The sequence below is a fragment of the Cynara cardunculus genome (genome assembly GCF_001531365.2).
Source record: "Cynara cardunculus var. scolymus isolate 2C chromosome LG 2, CcrdV1, whole genome shotgun sequence".
NCBI lineage: Eukaryota > Viridiplantae > Streptophyta > Magnoliopsida > Asterales > Asteraceae > Cynara > Cynara cardunculus.
In genome coordinates this window covers 61739615-61757392 of record NC_037529.1, presented here as the reverse complement: position 1 = coordinate 61757392, position 17778 = coordinate 61739615, and the positions used below count along the sequence as shown (strand labels likewise).

Sequence of the window (17778 nt, the reverse complement as noted above, 5' to 3'; positions counted from 1 at the left end):
CCACCGCCCATCTGAACCACCACCGTTCTGAACCACTGTCGACCACCACGGACCACCACCGTTCTAAACCACACCCGATCACCACCGTTATAAAAGGGGTATTTTGGTCATTATTGTTTATTCATTCTGATTCTGAAAACTACATTCTACCAACCAAACAGACAGATTTTAAATCATTAACAAACTTCATTCCAATTATTCCAACAAAATGCGCAGTCAAATTCTATTCCAGTTACTTCAAAGTCAAATTCTTATAACATATTACATTTCTTCGGTAAATATTCTGCGAACCAATTAGACTTTCGAAATCTTTTTCGCCAGGTTTCATTCTCTTTCTTTTTTGATTGGATGATGGAAAAACCAGCAAGCTACGGCTTGAAAGCTTACCTTCTTCGTTAACAAGCCCTCGTTTGTTCTGTCGACTTGTACATCATTAGTGTAAAATATATATTAAAACGTTGAACACAAAGTTTCTTCCCAAAACATGAATGCGAAGTTGATTTTATGTCAACTTAGAAGTTTAGTCATTATTCTCCAAAATAAAAGTTTTGTATCACTATCAAAATGACAATTTTTTTTTATTAACCTGGATATTCAACCTGCTATGCGAGCCGACTAATCCCAGAACGACTATCCGCTTCGCAGATGACCCGGAGTCACCACATGTGAACCTTCGTGACCACAAGAGGATTTTTATTCCTTCTTGGATTCGACCTTGGGACCTCCAAACACTTACCTTTAAAGCTTAAGCTCAAACTAATTGGACACCACTCTTATGGTTTCAAAACGGAACTTTTGATTCATGGTTCCCAAAGAAAGAATTAAAGAAAAAGTTGATTCAATTTTGCTAAAAAAAAGTGCATGGCACAACGGATTAAGTTCCAATCAATCGAATACATTTTCAACATTTTCCCATGGAACTTAAAGAATGCCAAATGGGGATCATATTTATAATCGGCTACTTTGAATACGCTTCTCCGTAATCAATAATCATCCAAGTCGATGAACGAAAAGTCCACACTCGATAACCATTTCATTTTGATCGAAAAAGATGAAATCGCAATGCAAAATACAAAATATGATCGTAAACAGTTCTCATATATATATATTCTCAGTTTCCAGACGTACCAAGCCAAGTGAAGTCAGCCATTAAGGTTCCGGAAAAGCTCGGGAAGATGAGCATTGGTGAGCTTTGTCCTCTTACTGATCTCAGTCTTCTTCTTCTTCTGTTTTGGTTTAGTTAATATGCCAAAGTTCTGAGCAGCTACTCTCCTTTTAGCCGTGTTTGTGGCTGGCTTCATCCCGTTCTTTTGCAACTCCCGCTCGATATCCAGCATGTCTCGTGGCAATTCAATTGCCCTGAATAGCCCTTTCAGTTCATCATCAACCTTGATGGGCACTCGAGGATCATTAGGATACGCAATATCTTCCTGAGAGTCGAAATTCGATAGAAGCCAGATCTGACGAGCAGCTTTCAGGGCCTGACATGCAAACACAACATATATATGTTTTCCATCATCACCTCACACGTATATATACACATGCATACAGTATACATACATATATATGTGTGTGTGTAGAAAGGTCCATACTCCATAGTCCATACACAAAACTTGGGGAGACGTATAAAAACTATGCTTCAAAACATGTATTTTGGAGGAAGGTCCCATCCAAAATGCAGTAAAATTTGGGTGATTGCAGAGAAATTTTATGTAGGGACTGTTGATGGTTTACAACCGTGTACATGCAGACATTCCTATGCACACAAAAATTGACATATATATACATATGTGAGTGTGAGTGTGGGTGTGGGTGTGGGTGTGGGTGTGGGTGTGGGTGTGGGTGTGGGTGTGGGTGTGGGTGTGGGTGTGGGTGTCTATATCTGTATATACATATACACACACAAGTGTGTGTTTAAGTCTAAATATGTATATGCATGTAAAGACTACAGCAAGCTGAACTACTGAAGAAGTGATTTATTGGTTAATTCTTCTTCAAGCCTAAACTTTTGTGAATCTCATAGAAGACGACGAAAACTACTCAATCAGTGTGCAGCTGTTTAGAAGTCCCCGTGCTTTAAAACGTATTTTGGATGTGGAAACCACACAAAGCACACGTGTTTAAAAGAACAATTTGCTCCAAAAAATGCTATGCAATAAGTCCTGATATTTCTTTTTACCCCTAATAGGAACATGCACATGTGAATATAATCCGTGCTCACAATACCATCTGATCTTCAGTGTTCAAATAGCTTTTCGCTCGTATAATTACAGGAATAAATAGACTTAAATCATCACAAACAAGTTACATATGTGTGATACATCATCACAAGGTGGAAATTTTGGAGGTTAAAAATACCTGTAAATCTTCCATGACTGTCGGGTAGGCATCCTTAAGATCAGCAACAGCAATACCCTCTGCAAATGTTCGTATTAAACGGAGAAGTTCTTTCTGGTCTCTCACATTATGCTTGGACTGTAAAAAAAAAAATTAACTTCACAAATTACATCAAGGCGAAGAAGGGTTTTTTCACAAACGACAAGGGAGAAGGTAATCTTGAACCCATGAACTCAAAGGTGTTACCACCTAAGGAATGGAGCCGAACGCAAACAAGCTAAATGCTTGATAGCATCAAAACTGAGAATTTCTCCACGAAAAGATAAGGTGATATTTCTCATATTGAGTTAACATCTGAAATTTTATAACAAATTATATTGAATCATTAAAAAAAAGGATTACCTTGTACGAGAAGCGCTTCCCCTCATAATTCACTTTAGGGTTCTTTGCCAAACTCTCAAACACGGCCTTGTTGCCTTTGACATCAACATAACATGCTTCATTTATCTGCTCCGCTGTAAAGGATTGCCTTGACTGTATATATCAACAAACTAGTTTGATTAATAAATGATCATGAGGCCACACGAGCATAAATGCTAATAGTTCATCTTTTTACAAACATGCTCGTCTGCACTAACAAAAAAGTGCAGGACATCTTCAAAATGTCCCTTGAAATATAAATTACTACTTCTGTCCCAAGAAACGACTCCACTTTTTCGTGTCAAACGAGTTGTCTTTCAACATCCAACATCTGGGTAGAAAATGTTATTAGTTTAGTAATGTTAAGCAAAAGCTTAAAATCACATGTTTAATTTTAACACTATAAGCATGTTCCTTACCATTAAACATGTATACTTGTATCTTAGAAAGCAAGAGTCCTAAACAAGACGACTATAAAAATGAAGTCACAGAGACGATCAAAAAAGTGAACTTGAATATCGGCAATGAAACTTGAAGAAATGTGGGCTCGGTAATCTGAATATTCCTGTCTGAGGACTAAGTTTGTTTTTGAAGCCATAGCCATTTGACTCTCTCACAAACACACTGAAAAGATTCTGAATTTAAACGAAGAAACATATTCGTAAGTCAAATTACAGAGATCCAAATGTGTGAATATGTTGTCTGACCAGAATACTTAAGAAGGTTCATTTTCTATAACTTCAGTCATTAGAGGTTCAGGCAACGCTATACAGGTCAAATTGGGAGGAATACATTTAATTATCTTTGTTTTAAATATTTGTACTTTATGTTGTGAATACATTTATATGTAACTTTGGAAAATATGAGCCGGAGTTTTGAAAACACCCTCTCCCTAGGTTGCACTTTCAACTACTGTTAATCACTCCAAAACATAAAAAAACACATCATCCTATAAAAAACTGCTCTCATAATCATTAACTTACAAGATAGGGAAGGTATCATGTGCTTCTAAATTCTATAATTCTGAAAGAGATACAGAATAACAGGATTGGATTATCATATCTATGGCTATAACTTTCTTGGTTTTGAAGTTTCAAGCCATTTGTAGGTATTTACTAACGTTAAGAAAAATAGTTGATGATTATATCACAAAAAATGAAACAAGAACGACTAATGACAAAGAATAACTTCTAAAATGAACTTGGAAGAAGAAAAAATGGATAATTTACCAAATGAATGCAACCATTGACTCGTTATGATACTGGGATAGTTGAATTTTATATTAAAGCAAAAGTTAGGGATTATGGAGTTGCTTTTTCTTCTTCTTTCAAATACTACACCGCTCCGTAAAACAATTACAGCAAACTTCATTTTCAGATGTTGCAACGCTTATTAAAGCTAACTTTACCAACTTCTGAAGATTTACTTTAACTTAATTGCAAAAAGTTAACTGTACACACCCTTTTCTTGAATTTGTCATAATGAAATGGCATTTGAACATTTGATTAATGACCAAACAATTTCAAAAATACAGGTGTAAAGTGTTGCTACATAGGCAAAGGGTTGAGCTAACTGAACAAAAACAGAAATTGATACAACACTGCCACAGATGGTTTGGTTATCTCCAACATAAGCTTTTGAATGCATCAACTAGAAGACGAGATTGTACCAAGAAAGGGTGAACAGGAGAAACAAAGGTCCACCTAGATTGGAATTGGAGAAGTTGTGAACAGAGATTAAAATGGAACACACGAACTGAGTTGGCTCACTCAGGAATGCATAGACTAATGTATTTTATGCCAACGAGATCAAAGGAAACTTGCTTCTTCCTAATCACTTTGCCTTTCATCGTTAGCTTACACAAGTAGTTTGGACTTAAATAGATGTAGATGTCGGGCCTGACTTGTATAAGAACGCATGGAATAATGTTCTTTATGTGCAAGAACTTCAAGGAAACTTCCCTTACAAGTTACAATTATGGTTTGCTTTAATTCTTAGTCAAAATACCTACTTTGAGATAAAAACTTGATGTGGATGTTCCGTCATTTGTTGTAATTTGCATTGGATAAAGAGAATAGTGTTTATTTGTTTCTATTTCTCAGGTTAATATTTTATAGTATGATATATGTGCAAGCTTACTGCACAGGCAAATTCATTGATTTGCTTCGATAGAGTGTAGAGCTAGAATTAACACCATTTAACAAGATCATTCAGCACGTAGACCCATATATTAGTAAACTGAAGAGATGAACAGATAAAAACTTAGATGGTTGTAACCAACTTCCATCACAGCAGCTTGTTGAGCAATCATCTTGACATGCGAATATAAGCAATAATGCATCATCTTGGAATAAGCAAAGGAAACAATTCTTCAATTGCTAAGAGTTAGGGAGGTGTAGGGTTAACAGCTTAGACCACTTTCTTGCTCTCCTTTTCCTGTCCTAATACATTAATATATATCAAAATCACATAACAACTTGTGTTACCTGACAAAATTTAATTCACAACTAAACGAGAAGGATGCTAAAGCACTTCAAATTTTGTGCCACAAGCAACGGGAGGGTGAAAGAAGTCATGTGGAATAGAAGAAATAATATTTTAATAGGAGGATGAAATCAATAGGTTTGTTATGGAGATTATATTGAAGAGACAAACTCGGACAAAAAGGAATCTTCAAAAAGCCAATCTCCACATCCTATAAAAGATCCTGATCCAGCCCCTTCGAATAATGTGTATGACATCAGACCATGTCAAATAGTATTCTAAGACTCAGGCCATGTGTGGTGCGACATTAAAGAGACTCTATGGGTCAATGTGACTAGAGACTCCGTCCTGGAACTAATGCTACCCATGCATAATTTCAGCTGGCACTAATATTAAGAAGAAAGACTTCTATGCATAGCATCATCGTCTTGTTAATAAAACACATAAGACACTAATAAAATTTTACCACTGATTTTTACTCTTTTCTGAAGCATCTCGTACGAAACGTTTACTTTTAACTTAAATTACATTCATTGCCTATTACTTAACTAATTCTGCCCTTTCATTAGCCTTATAATGGTTCAGACTCCACTCAATTGTAAAAGTCAGGTGGGAAAACAAATGCCTATTATGATCAAATTAACAGACATAAAGATCAACCTCCTTCAGCACATATTTGTCACGGCAGGTACATGCTGATAAATCGTAGGAACTTTTCCTATAGGATGAGGTGATAGCAATGTTTTTTTCCTAAACCATCCCAATGTATTTAAAGAACAAGCTTTATGGAAGGTGAAATATTTTGGGAACAAATCACTAAATTCTCTTCATTGACAAATGGAGGTATAAAATTGAAGGGAAATGATCTTTTCCATCATTTGCCTACTTTCTGTTGCAGTTGACCGATCATCAATGTGATCATATAGGTTTTGGAACACTTGCTAAGGATTTTTTCACTACTGTTCTACTGGAGAGATTCAAAATCACAGTCATAGTTGATTAAGAAAGATACACTAGTAGTGGATGCATTCCAAACTCCTAAGTGATCCCCACAAGCAATGCAATTGAATTTTTTTTTCTTTCATCAATTTCAAAATAATAACAATTCTTTCTAGCCACTTGTATGAAAAACTTCATCCTTCCCCTATAATTACATATTTTGTCTTGGTGAATTGCCCTTGCATGCTGAATTCTTGGTCAATAGCAATCACCTACTTGGCTATACCATCTTTTTGGAATACACCAAAAAACCCAACCAATTGCAGGCTTATAAACAATATCACAATATCATCTAATCAAATTGCAATGTAAATATGAAACAAAAGTAAATGATGTCCCAAAAAAAAGATGCCAATGGCTCTATCATAGCATAAAAACCGAAACAAACTATCCCAGTATATTCCACTCAAATGTGGGATCTTGTGGATGGGGTGTACAAAGCCCTATCCTCTACTATAAAAAGTTGAGCGACTGTTCCCATGAAAAGCCCTGGCTTCCGAAAAAGTGTACGAATTTTTTTAACCTCTCAAGTTTCAGAAAAAATTGTCAAAAAGTTCAAAGAACGGAAAAAAAAGAATTTGAAAGTGAAGATCTTGAGATCAGAGAGGACTATACAACTACTTTAAAAAAGAACCAAGGCTAGATAGTAAGCAACACCATAGAAAAAACAGAAGCAGGTTCAAGGAACATAGCAAAGGTCTGAAACGTAGTACCCTGGTAACCTATTTGTCAACTCACCACTCCTCTGCCCACTCACCTCTCCAACTCCCCAGCTAGACTGGTCCCCCGGTCAGCTAAACTGAATTAGGCTGTCTATTAACCTCAATTTAGGATGTAAGTATGGCAGCAGAGGCACCCATAACCATCAATTCACCAAGAAAAAGTACTTTGAAGAATATATAGAATTGTCATACCAAAAATAAAAGTGGCATTCAAACTGAACATACCTAGGTGCCGGTTGCCTGACATTTGTAAATGGTCCAATAAGCCATGCCATTTTAAGAAGTTAAACAAACATAATGAACCATGTGATATCACTAGCATTGTTTCTTTATGTTTATATGTTTAACAAAATAAGGTTAAATACAAGTGTGACTAAAGATGCGCCTATATACATGTAAACTTAGAGTCTGATGATCTTCTAATCAAAATCAACATACAAGAAGAAGACTAGCCTTGTCAATTTTCACTATTCCCACAGCCTGCTTGATTTCTGTGTAGTCACTAGTCAGAAGCTATTTTCCTCTTTAGTGATGGAATACCCAACTAAATAGCTTATATATTTTTCAAATGCTCAACAGCATATTTCTACTCATATGGTTCTAAAAACAATCTCTTATGTTATGGTATATTACCATGCACAAGCAATACAAAAAAAGTAAGGATAAAAACCAACAACACATAGAAAATGTACCTCAAACAGTAGATCAATCACTCTTTTGATCTGGGCTCCTACAGGGCTCTTCCTTATATTATTAATATGTTGCAGCCTCTCTGTGTCATTGGAGAATTTGACAGCAGGAAGAGGCGACTTTGCCAAGGTGCTTGCAGGCACAGCTCTAGGAGGAGGAGCGGTTGTCTTAGTGGTTGTTTTAGAACCTGCAATGCTTTTAAGTGTCGACTGGCATTTCTCCTGTTGCTTCTTGAACCTATTCAAACTTTCTTGCAACGATCCCATATGAGGGCCGGTTGCGTCTCAAGCAAACTACAGATACACCAAACAAGCCAAACAAATATCCAATCAAACAAAGAGATCCAACCTAAATGAGCAAACATCAAGCATTCTAAGCTCAACAATTTACTTTCCAGCAGAATTCTAACAAGTAACCTTCTAGCACAAGCAGAAAGGAGCAGTTAGTTTAAATATATAAAATGTCATTACCTTTAGATTATGTAAATATATAGAAGTACGATTTTGGTACTACTTTGTTACATTACAGTTGGTTTTTTCAGTGATCAGTTTCATAGTTCCTTTAATACAATAATGCGTAGCGAAAAATCGCCTCCCGAGTTTAAACGACTGCCTAGAAGACCATTTAGGCTTATGCGGTTTGGCAACAGCCCCAAGTCAGGTGTAAGCGGACAACTAAAAGTCTCAAAATTTTAACCAGCCATCGATCAAGGACTAATGCAAACAAATTGGCGATTAAGCCGATAAAATTGAAAAGAAAAAAAGAACCCCAAAATACTGAAACCCCTTTTCATTATAACTACGAACATGATAACTTGTAAAAAATTTGAAATATCGCTACCTACTAGTGCGCCTGCAGGACGAATAAATCGAGCAGATGATCACCAGCTGCTCCGAGGATAAGCCACCACGACTGCCGTTGCGATTCCCTTTTGTTTTGATCTGGCGTTGGCTCCTATTTTCTGCTTTTAAGCAGCGTTTGGTACCAGACCGGATGGAAAAGGACTGAACTGTTGAAAAGAAAAGTGATAGTAGCATAAAAAACAAAACTCATGGTCCAGTGGTTAATTATCAAAAAAAAAAAAAAAACAACAAATCTATGAACTATGAAAATCAAGAAATCGAAGACCATGGTTGGAAATAAGGAAATCAATATCTGGAACCAAGGTAACGAGAAATGGAAGATCATTATTGGAAATCAAGAAATTGATGTCTTCAACCATGAAAATCGAGAAATTGAAGAACACGGCTGGAAAAAATCGTATCTGGAAGAAATCTAGAGATTGAAGACCAAGAAATCGTACCTGGAAGAAATCGAGGTCGAAGGTGCGAAGAGATAAGAATCGATGATAGCTGGAAACTCTGTGGGTTTGATTTAGGAAGACGATGATAATTTACTTTCGGATGTTATAAAGAGGGAATTTACGGCTTGTTTGTTAAGACCAAAATTTTATGTCTTCTAGGTCCGATTACTCGATTAGTCGGGGGTGTTTGTTTTGGTTTGTTATTGATAATAAACATTTTTAAATGTTTGGATAAATAATTTATATCGATGTGAAATCGGTAATAAGAAATTTTTGAAGAATTAGTACATATAATAAATTGATACGTGTTTTTGTAAACAAAACATAAGTTGTTTTAAATAAACAATTTCAAACACCCCCTTAATAGGTAAGATTATACTGTTTTTTTTAATTTTTAAAGTTACCTATGTTTTGTTATTTTTTATCTGATAAGAGTTAAACCAATCTTTTATTTATCTCTTATTGTTCTCTAAACTCTTAGTAACGGCTTTTGTCAACCGATTAAATTTAATTGATCATTTCTATCAATCGATCCTCACATGTATCAATTGATGTACTTTAATAGGATTTAAATGTATTAAATATCGTTAACAACATATTTTTATTTAAATAAATGTTAATTACATAATTTATGTGTAAATTTCGTAATGATGATGAAAATATGTGAAATTGTATAAATTTATTTATAAATTTAATATTATAATTTTCTAATGGATAAAATAGACAATTTAAATAAATTCATACATTTATCAGTTTACAAAAACAAACAGTCTTATTGATTCAGATTTCAGCATCATCTCTTATTGGTAGGATAAATAATTTGTAGATGATATAAGTTGTTGTGTGGCCGAACATGGAATTGGGACATCGATTAGACAAATACATGTTTAATTGTGTTCTCACATGTCTCAATCGATCAAGTGGATGCAGGAGACTCCCTTAGGTACGTCATAATTGGTCACTTTGTTGTGCTGCTTTATTCTTAGTACGCTTCCACCACTTCTACGGTTGTATTATCTACATTGTACTTAATATCATGTTTCTTAAGTTATAATATGTATTCTACTTTGGCAATAACCACCACAAGGTCCGTTATTGTCCTTGAATCTCCATCTTCGTTTGTAGTTGAAATTCACCCAAAAAATAAAAACAAGTTGTCATAATTGGAGAGGCTTGAAATATCAAATGTTAGGGCACCAAGCTCATTTACATACTTGTGTATTGCCTATAGATGTTTTGAGTTTTCAGAGCCAACTATTTGCTTCATTGATGACATTCAATAGAAAAAGGATCATGTTACCTGAACCCGTTCCTATCCCTGATTTTTAACTTTCAGGGATCCCCATCCTCATTTCGTTCTCATCAGCGCAGGTACACCGTCACCGAGTTTCTCGATGGGGCCGGTCTATTCCCATGCCTATGGCTAACTTGTAGATTTGAAACTGTAGGGACGAAAATCGTTACAACCAACAAACCACAGGGACCAAAACTGTAGTTTACTTTATAATACAACAGTGGGGGTTCGTTATTGGTAGAAAAAGGATCGTCGTCATCATCTTCAAACAGGATTCCAAGGAGCGATGGCCATGGGAGACGAGAAGGTGAAAAACGAGGCGATGGAGATCATGGGATTATTTCAAGTGCTGCCTCGTTTAGTCGTCTTCGATCTCGATTACACTCTATGGCCATTCTACTGGTATATCTCTAATCTTCTATCCGTACTACTTATATTTCAATTTCATGGTTTGACTGGATATTTTGAAGTTTTGCCTTGTGTTTTGTTCATGAGTAAACCTGAATTCGAAGTTCTGTGCGAGTTTTTATCTCTAATATAAGAAAACATTAGTGTGTGTTTTTGTTGAGAATATGCTTCTTAACTGCATATATGTTTTTGTTTTCTTTCTAAAAAGTCAGTTAGTATGCTTCTTCGATGTAAAATTATCTATTTACACGATGTTCTTCATAATCAGAGGAATTATATTGATCCAAAATAATTTTGGAACGGAGGAGTAATTTATATCTACATGTTTGTAAGGCCATCCCCAATATAGGACACCAAATCTTACACCAAATACCAAATTTGACACCAAATCATTCCAATGGAGGTATCAAATTTAGTATAATGAATAGTAACACACCAAATTTGGCTTTTCATTTACACCAATAAGAAAAGATAAAAAGGAACATAGGTAGAATCTTACATTTTGGTGATTTGGTGCTTACTGTACGAGTAGATTTATTGTTTGCATCAAATTTTACTCCAAGTTCTATGTATTTGGTGAAATATCTAGCGTTACCCATTGGAGATGCCCTAAGGATGTTATAATGTATACCTAACATCGATTCTCTCATCTACATACAGATTTATACAGTGGTTAGTTGGGGAGGGTGAATAATCTTCTTACTAAACCAAGGGTCCCAACAAGAAATATCCTATATATCCAAACCGTGGGATTTTTTTAGTAGAGCTTGAGTTGGATGTAATTGGGCTGTTTATTTCATGAATGATGATGTTTTAGGTACATTTTCTTGAATGATTTTGTTTGTAGACGTTTATAAAATGCTGGATATTGCTACATGCTGTAAATCCATCCATCACACTAGAAAATTTCATGAATTTTTACTCTTATGATTAAACTAGTCTCTTCCTCCACGTGTATGGGTGCTTGTAAGGTTTGGGAGGTTATTCTGATATATGATTGGCAGATTAATTTATGCTGCCAAGGTCTTTAATTATAATATCTATTCAATTCAGATGACTGGGAAACTCCCTTTTTTCACAATTTTCTCATAGCCTGAAAGTATAAGGAATTATACTTGATATGACTATGCCCCAATGTAGTATCCAGTAACTCATTGTTTAATGGATTCTTAATCCTTACAAAAACTAGAATCTGGACTCTAGATTATGTAAATAAAAGAGTTCAGTGACACCCTTCCTCTTTCGTTTATAAAATTGATCCACTTATAGAAAATTATATCCTTGTCATGTCTATTGGTAACTTTTTCAGTCTTTTTGTTTGGAATACAAGGGCCAATTGTAGCTATACAAGACATACATTTTTCCATAAACTTGTTTTAAGGTCTGAAACTTCTCCCTGTTCTGCCATATCTTTGTATTAAATGCATATTGTTTTTCATTTAGGTGATAGGCGGCTCCATTTAAAGGTATAGGATGAGAAATGATCTAATTCCAATGCATGTAGTGTTTTCTTGTATAGTGCTTGAGGAGATGAGTGAATTTATATTTGGGATAATTTTATATTATCTTTAGATATCAAGTTCTCTGGTGTAACAACAAATTGAGGAGATATATTGATTACAAAAGATAGCCACTTGTGTTTGGCAGAATGATGTTAAAATACTTTTAGCTAAAACAATTTATTTTTTGTTTTAATTGTCAGTGAATGCCGATCCAAGCGTGAGATGCCGTCTATGTATCCCCATGCTAAAGGTATCTTACATGCACTAAGGGACAAAGGAGTTGACATGGCTATTGCCTCTAGATCACCATCCAGAGACATAGCAGAGACTTTCATTGACAAGTTGGGCATTAAATCGATGTTTGTAGCCCAGGTTTGTAAATTTCTTTATTTTGTTTCATGATTCTTTGATCTGTTAGTGCTGGTAGCAATCAACATGACATATTATTTGGGAGAGGTATCCATACTTACCAGGTAGAAAAGCACCGTATCCCTCTAACAAGGTGTAAAATCTCCTTGTGACCACGGAGGTTCAAATGCGGTGACTCCGGGTCTGCAAAGCAGGTGGTCACCCTGGGATTAATCGGCTCGCATAGCGGGTTGGATATCCAGGTTAATAAAAAAAAGGTGTAAGGCTATAAGGATTGCTTCTATTTTTACTAGGGATATACCAAACTAACTAGTTGTAGGCTCATCAGGAGCAGGTAGTGTGACAGGGGTCATCAGCTAGTTCTTGTTAGTAATATGCTCCTTGCAACTTCAGGACTTCTAACCTTCCACACTAGAGGCGATTTTGTGCACCTATATGTGCAAATAGTCTGTGTATCGTCTTTTTTTTTCTCATGTACATTACACTTCAGCAAAATGGAAATGAATATGAATAAATTATAGCAAAGGGGAAGACTGTTATTGGGAGATCAGATTTAATGGTACTGATTATGAATTCTGATTATTGATACTCTATTTGCAGCCTGTTAAGAATGACGATTATGATAGAAGAAGGCAGGAACTAGGAATTTGAGATAAAAACCAAAGCAAACCAAACAGGCCCAGACCCGATGGTTGGTGGATGTATGTAGACCTGACCTCTGCCCCTCCACCCAGAAGGGTAGAGCGGTTGCTTCAAGACCCCCCCCCCCCGGGCGGCTTGTGTGTAGTGTGGGAAAAAACAGAAAAAGAACATAGAGAGCATTCAAGGAAGAACTTGAAAACAAGATAGGCTTTACTGCAATTAAACACTGGTCAGACGTAACTCGTAAGCAACGAAAAGCCTAACAAACAAGCAAAGAGAACATACAAACGGAAGCAAATACATGAAAACGTAGTCGAAAGTAGGATTTGGGTGGTAGGACCGTAGGATGTACACAGACCTTTTTTCTACCCCAAGGGGGTAGAGAGGTTGTTTTTCTGCAGATCCTAGACGTGCAAACGCTTTTTGGAGAGTCAAAAGAGAAACAAGAGAATCTGTCACAGTTTTTTTTAAATGAGAGGATTTTGAAAAGACACTCAGGAGCATGAGATATAGGAAATTATTACTAGAAAAACAGTGTGTGCAAGCAGTCAACAAGGACAACAAGAAGTAACAACGGTAAGAACAAATATGCAAAAAAAAAAAAAAAAAACTGAAACGTCAAATGACTAAAAATGAAGTACTAGGACCGACCCTCTGTCTCCAACCATGACAGAACATTGCTATTTTATCGGTCGGTTCTTTACCCTGCTCCCTTTCTAAATTAGTTACTAGTCCCTACAAAAAAATATGTTATTATAGTTCAACATCTCCAAGAACTTCTATCAAAGGTCATGTCCTTGGAAAGGTCCAAGGTCCTCATGCTCATCCTCAACTGCTCATCATACGTCCTCCTCAGCCGTCTTTTCCTCTCTACATGCCCCCCACCCCTTTGCACCAGAGTCATCATCTGTTTTCTCTTAACGTTGCGAAACCATATAGTCTTTCCTCTCACAGTTTATCCATGATAGGCTTAACCTCTAACCCTGCCTTGAAAACTCTGTTGGTATCCTATCCAACATGGTTGACCACATGTCCATCTCAGCATTCTCATTTCTGCAACTTCCATGAGCTCTTTTGTTCAATTTTCATTTTGCCCATGTGCCATTGGTGCTCTTGGTTAACCATTTAATAGACTGTTGGTTTGATCTTATAGGGTCTTATTGTTAATAAATTGGGGGTTCAAATGCGATGACTCCGGGCTATCTGCAAAGCAGGTGGTTGCCTTGGGATTAGTCGGCTTGCATACCGGGTTGGATATCCAGGTTAATAAAAAAAAAAGATGGAGAGGTTGACTGATATCAAGTGAATAAAAGAACTGGGAGCTTTTTCTTTGATCATAAGAAACGATTAATATACGATGATGTCCTTATCTTGAATCTGATGCTCAAGATATCCTAGGTATTTGTTTGCCAAAAGAAGGGGAGAGAGATTTTTGGTATTTCTTTGCCAAAAAAGGGGGAGAGAGATCCTAGATATTCTATAGGGAAGCTCAAAAGTACTAGTTCTACTTTTATTGTTTTTTTTTTAGACTTATTTTTAATTTCTCATACTGCATCAGCCATGTTCCATTCTCATAGCACCACTATTTCCTGTTACCCTTTTAAGTTCCATTTGCACTGCAAATATGTGTTACCATTTGAACATCTAGATATGACTGATGAATCTAATTAATACCACTGTTTTTACTAGAGGAAATGCTTCTTAATCTGGATTAATGGTGCTATTCTAGGATATATCTATGCGCTGGCATTAACGCTAAGGTGCTGTTTGGTTTTTAAAAGGTGCTGAAGTCTTAAAACAGAATCGATAAGACTCGTTGTACTTGTAAACTGATGAATGTCTGAATGTCTGAATGTAAGCGGAATCAAAGTTACTGGTCATAAGAAACTATTACCAATAAATAGAAAACCATAAATGGTAATTGAACTTGTCAAAAATAATATTTTAATTTTTCTAAAATAAAGGAAGTGTTGGTGTTCTTTTGAGTACCAAGTTTTGTGCTAATGAGACTCGAGCATCTTATATTTTCTTAATCTTAAAATGCACTATTGTCATGGTACAAGTCGTAAGGCTCAAGTTTGTTATCTGCCCCTTGTTTCTAGAGTTCCAAATTTTTTTCTTTGTATTAGAAAAATAAGAAGACAGTAAGAGTCTAATAAGACATGGCTTTATGAGGACGGTAAGATGTTTTAAGCTCTTTATCACAGTCGTATAAAGTCTAACCTCTTATTTTGTAAGATATAAGTGGTGAATAAGAGGGTTTTTTCAAGAAACAATCAGCATCTAATATTACTTAGGGCCGTTTACCAAACACTTACCCTGTAAGTGCTTACCGGCAAAAAATAATATTATCATTTACTTACCGGGTAAGATTTTAGTCCATCAAAATGGCATCGTATGCAACAATTTACCCGGTAAGCACTTACTGTGGTAAGAGTCATTGTCCTCACTTACCGGGTAAGATTCTTGGTTCTTGTCTTGCTTTTACCGGATAAGATTTTTTGTCCTCACCATATTCATCCGATAATGTAATGTGATTTGATAAGTGCTTACTCGGGTAAACATTTGGTAAACGGCCCCTTACTGGATTAAATATGTTTAACTTTTATTTGTTATGTCTTCAAAATAATGGCATAAAAGTAGGCTGATCATATAAACACAAATATCTCCTTTTGATGTTTTAGGAAATCTTTTCCAGTTGGTCTCACAAAACAGAACATTTCAAGAAAATCCAACAGAAGACTCGAGTGCCGTACGAATCAATGCTCTTCTTCGATGACGAAGATCGTAATACAGAAACGGTACAAGTTCTTCCCATATCTTTCCTTCATTGGGAATTTCGACAATAAACGTTGATAAAAACAATCCATTTTGCAGGTGTCCAAAATGGGGGTGACAAGCATTTTGGTGAACAATGGGGTGACTCTTGGAGCCTTGAGGCAAGGGCTAACACAATTCTCCCAAGGTCCAACTTCAACAAAGAGGGATAGGAAGAAATGAACCAACACTCTTTTGAGCCTCTTAAGAATTTATACACTTGGATATTGCTGGGAATTTGGTAATTTAAACCGAATTCGGATTCGAAAAACTAGTTGAATCATGTACCATCGTACACACACATTTGTAGTAACTATGAGACACTATTTTTTTATTAACCTGGATATCCAACCTGTTATGCGAGTCAACTAATCTCAGGATGACCACCTGCTTTGCAGATAGATAGTCAGGAGTTACCGCATTTGAACCTCCGTGACCACAAGGGGATTTTTATTTCTCATTGGATTTGAACCTGAGACCTCATGGTACTTTTGATCTTTGGAGCCAAGCTCAAATCAATCAGGCACCACCCTTGTAGTTGGTTATTTTTTATAGTTAACTCGGGGTTAATTTTTTGATATTTGTTAATTTAAGATTTACTCTGTAGGTTACTTTGATGTTAACTTCACACATTAGGGTTTATTTGTTTACATTTGAGGTTAATATGATGTATCTCAATCCGATCATGTAGAATCACCAAATGAAAAACCGGAAACACATCAACAATCGATTAGTTTTAAAGTTTTAAGAGATAATTTTTTTGAAAAACCAGTGTATCAATTTTTATTAACTTAAATATTTAATTTATATCTAAACGACACAAAATACAGCAAAAACGGAGTCAGTGTAATAATTTTATAATTAACTTTTAGTTTTATTTATTACGATAATTCCCACTGCCAAAAAATTATGAACCCGTCACTACGACCATTCTATTAAAACAAATCAATGGTTTGAATGACTCCTTATCTTTTCATGTCATTCTTGATTACTGGATGATTTAATGCAGAATGATTAAGAACTCTCATGATATAATGTAAAATAAAATATAATTATTTATAATAAAATTAGAACGTTGAATGATTAAAAAAGACCATGATGTAAAATCTTTCGGATGATCTTAGAATCATTAAGGGAAAATTGCATCAAAATGGAACCAACTTTCACCTGATTCCTATTTTAAGGAACCAACTTTCAAAATTATCATTTAAAGGTTTCTATCAAACTTTTTGTTTATTTAAGGGTCTCGTTGACCTGTTTAGCAGGTAACAAGTAATTTATGATGAGTTGGCAAATTATAATTTAAAGATATATTAGGTGGATATTAATTTGCCAAATCATGAATATTATTAAAAAAAGATTAACAATCAAAATTTGAGTATCTTCAAAATCTGAGTATCGAAGAGTCTCCCTTGCTCGACTATCTCCTCCGGCGGCCTCTCCGGTCGACCCGGACACCAGCCATCGTTGCCCTCTCCGGTCGACGCGGACACCAGCCATCGTTGCCCTAGTCTATCGTCTCGACTATCTCCTCTGAGTGCCTCTCCGGTCGACGCCCGCAACAGCCATCGTTGCCCTCGTTGCCCAAGACGTCGCTGTTCACACTTCTGGCTGCCTCTCCGGTCGACGCCGGCACCAGCGGCATTCACAAGGTATGAATCCTCTCCAATAAGTTCTTTCATCATGTGATTCTTAATCTCTTATTGGTGTTTCTTCTCCCGTGTTTCTTCCAAGTGATTTGATTGTGCCCTAAATCTGACTGCATATTAAAAAATTCTTTGTTTGCAATGG

General features: G+C 35.9%; 2 protein-coding genes and 1 long non-coding RNA gene across 4 annotated transcripts in view; 2 read left to right on the top strand and 1 right to left on the bottom strand.

The window, feature by feature from the left end:
- Positions 1–929: 929 nt before the first annotated feature.
- Positions 930–9077, bottom strand: LOC112505712 (general transcription factor IIE subunit 2-like). Of its 2 annotated transcripts, none has more exons than XM_025109656.1 (6): positions 8956–9077; positions 8493–8661; positions 7655–7945; positions 2740–2871; positions 2359–2475; positions 930–1481 (listed from the first exon to the last, which is right to left on the bottom strand). In XM_025109656.1, the coding sequence occupies exons 3-6, from the start codon at positions 7916–7918 to the stop codon at positions 1143–1145; spliced, it is 852 nt and encodes a 283-aa protein (XP_024965424.1). In that variant the 5' UTR covers positions 7919–7945; positions 8493–8661; positions 8956–9077; the 3' UTR covers positions 930–1142. The 2 variants fall into 2 exon arrangements, with proteins under 2 accessions (XP_024965424.1, XP_024965425.1); XM_025109657.1 differs by having other exon boundaries at positions 8497–8661; positions 8956–9064.
- Positions 9078–10476: 1399 nt separating this feature from the next.
- On the top strand, positions 10477–16355 carry LOC112505713 (magnesium-dependent phosphatase 1). The gene is made up of 4 exons (XM_025109658.1): positions 10477–10651; positions 12360–12531; positions 15855–15971; positions 16048–16355. The coding sequence occupies exons 1-4, from the start codon at positions 10536–10538 to the stop codon at positions 16168–16170; spliced, it is 528 nt and encodes a 175-aa protein (XP_024965426.1). The 5' UTR covers positions 10477–10535; the 3' UTR covers positions 16171–16355.
- A 1089-nt stretch (positions 16356–17444) lies between these two features.
- The window catches only part of LOC112504199, a 3143-nt gene continuing 2809 nt past the window's right edge, over positions 17445–17778 (top strand). Inside the window, exon 1 of the long non-coding RNA XR_003068148.1 lies at positions 17445–17639. This is a non-coding gene — a long non-coding RNA (uncharacterized LOC112504199). The remainder of the gene's footprint in view (positions 17640–17778) is intronic.